The sequence below is a fragment of the Hipposideros armiger genome, unplaced genomic scaffold (genome assembly GCF_001890085.2).
Source record: "Hipposideros armiger isolate ML-2016 unplaced genomic scaffold, ASM189008v1 scaffold_312, whole genome shotgun sequence".
Lineage (NCBI taxonomy): Eukaryota > Metazoa > Chordata > Mammalia > Chiroptera > Hipposideridae > Hipposideros > Hipposideros armiger.
The window spans coordinates 354,536-356,350 of record NW_017731662.1 but is presented as its reverse complement, the minus strand read 5'-3'; the positions used below and the strand labels follow the sequence as shown (position 1 = coordinate 356,350).

General features: G+C 39.9%; 1 protein-coding gene across 1 annotated transcript; it reads right to left on the bottom strand.

Moving 5' to 3' along the window:
* Positions 1 to 414: 414 nt before the first annotated feature.
* LOC109392054 (RNA 3'-terminal phosphate cyclase-like) lies at positions 415 to 1,595 on the bottom strand. The gene is given in 3 exon segments (XM_019660140.1): positions 415 to 444; positions 447 to 1,370; positions 1,440 to 1,595. Coding segments are annotated over 3 exon segments (1,110 nt in total).
* Positions 1,596 to 1,815: the final 220 nt, after the last annotated feature.

The following is a 1,815-nucleotide window of genomic DNA, read 5'->3' as shown; positions in this document are numbered from 1 at the left end:
GTTGCTTCACTGGCCCTCATATGTGGATCCAAACCGGGGCCCTCTGGTGTCCCAAGCCAGTTCTTAACCATCGCGCCACTCGGCCGGCCCTGCTTCCATCTCTTGGCTAGTGTGAATAATGCTGCCATGACACAGGTGTATAAGTAACTTTTGAAACAATTTTATATCAATACTTTAATATTGAAATCAGCTATCAGACATGTCCACCAACTCTTATATTTCATTGTCTGCATCTCAGAAGGTATTCAAAGTGAGATTAGTTTGATGAAGCATTCTCAGTAAATCTAGAACACTCTGTACTTCATCTCCAAATTTGTCAGGTCCTTCAATAAGTTACTTCTTATTTGTTTTGTAGTAGTTATGAAATGAATTAGTGCAATACATCACTGAGGTATCATTTAAAAGGTAAATACCCTATAGATTTGGATTTATCATCCCAATAAATACTGGCACTCAATAATATAAGTGTCTTTAGAAGCATCATCTTCATTTCCTGATTTCTTCACAGTAAATTTAGCCTTTGCTAGTTGTTCAGCAAAATGTATAGCTGTTTGTGTATGGAGCGTAACTGGTCCTGTTTTTATTCTGGAAACTCCACTGGATAATGGTATGAAAATGATTAGTTGGTCTTGCAGATTCTCATCCACGGCACCACCATGTCTAAGATTTGCTAATAGCATTTTGGCAGCTTCAATTCCAACCTTGTCTGCATTTACACCTCGTTTACCAAGCGATCATCCAGCCAGCAAACAGCCAGTGGATGTCTCAGCAATAATGATTATTCCATTTCCATTGTCAAAGGCTTGGTCTTCAGATTCCTGAACAGGCTGGATGTTAACATACAGATACCTAATCTTTTTTCTGATGCATCTTACAGCTGCGGCCACCATTTCTTTTGCTACTGTAAATGGCAAAACACCAGCAACAAAGGCTCTTTCATACATCTTAGTCACAGAGACATGGTTAGTTAAATTTATTGGGTTCAATTGCTTAACTGGTGACATTTGGACAATCACTTCACCACTCCCTTTTGGGTAATAGCCTCTCATTTTAATGTCACAATTAAATTTGAAACCAAAAATTTCAACAATTGGCTTGAAAACCATCACTGTGTAATTGATCTGTGGTGCCATTTCAGCATTAGTTTCACCTTTCAAACAAAGTTCTGATTGAGAAGCAGCAAAGAGAACACAGGGCATCGAGACCTGCATCAACAGACACACACTCCCTGCAGTTTGGGTAGCTGCTGTATGGATTCCACCTTTGATCTTCTCTGGTATAAACATTATTTCTGATGAGCCGATTTCTGTCCCCTCTAGTTGCCCATCACATAAATCTTGCATCATTTGCAGTCCAGATAATTGTTGAGGCTTTCAGGTCATAATACTGCATCAAAACATGTGCATTCGGACTGCTTATATCCCCAGATTTTATGACACATTTATAAAACTCAGGCCAGGTGTGCTGTGGCCAGCTTGGATCTTCTGTACCTGCAAATAGAGGCCTGGGAGACAGCTCAGGGCTGTGGAGACTCTCAGGGTATGGCTGCCTCCTTCCATGATCCCTCTGTCCACCTCTACCTGCTGTCCCGCCATGGAGGATGCTACAAATAGCTTTTGAAAACCCTGCTTTCAAGTCTTTTGGATATTATATCCAGAAGTAGTGTTCTGGATCATATGGTAGTTTTATTTTTAATTTTTTGAGGAACCACCATAGTGTTTTTTATAGTCCACTTGGTTATTGATATCACTGCCTAATTTTGACTAGGAAGAATAGAAACAATAGCTACTTTCCATATTAGCTTTATGTCCCGCA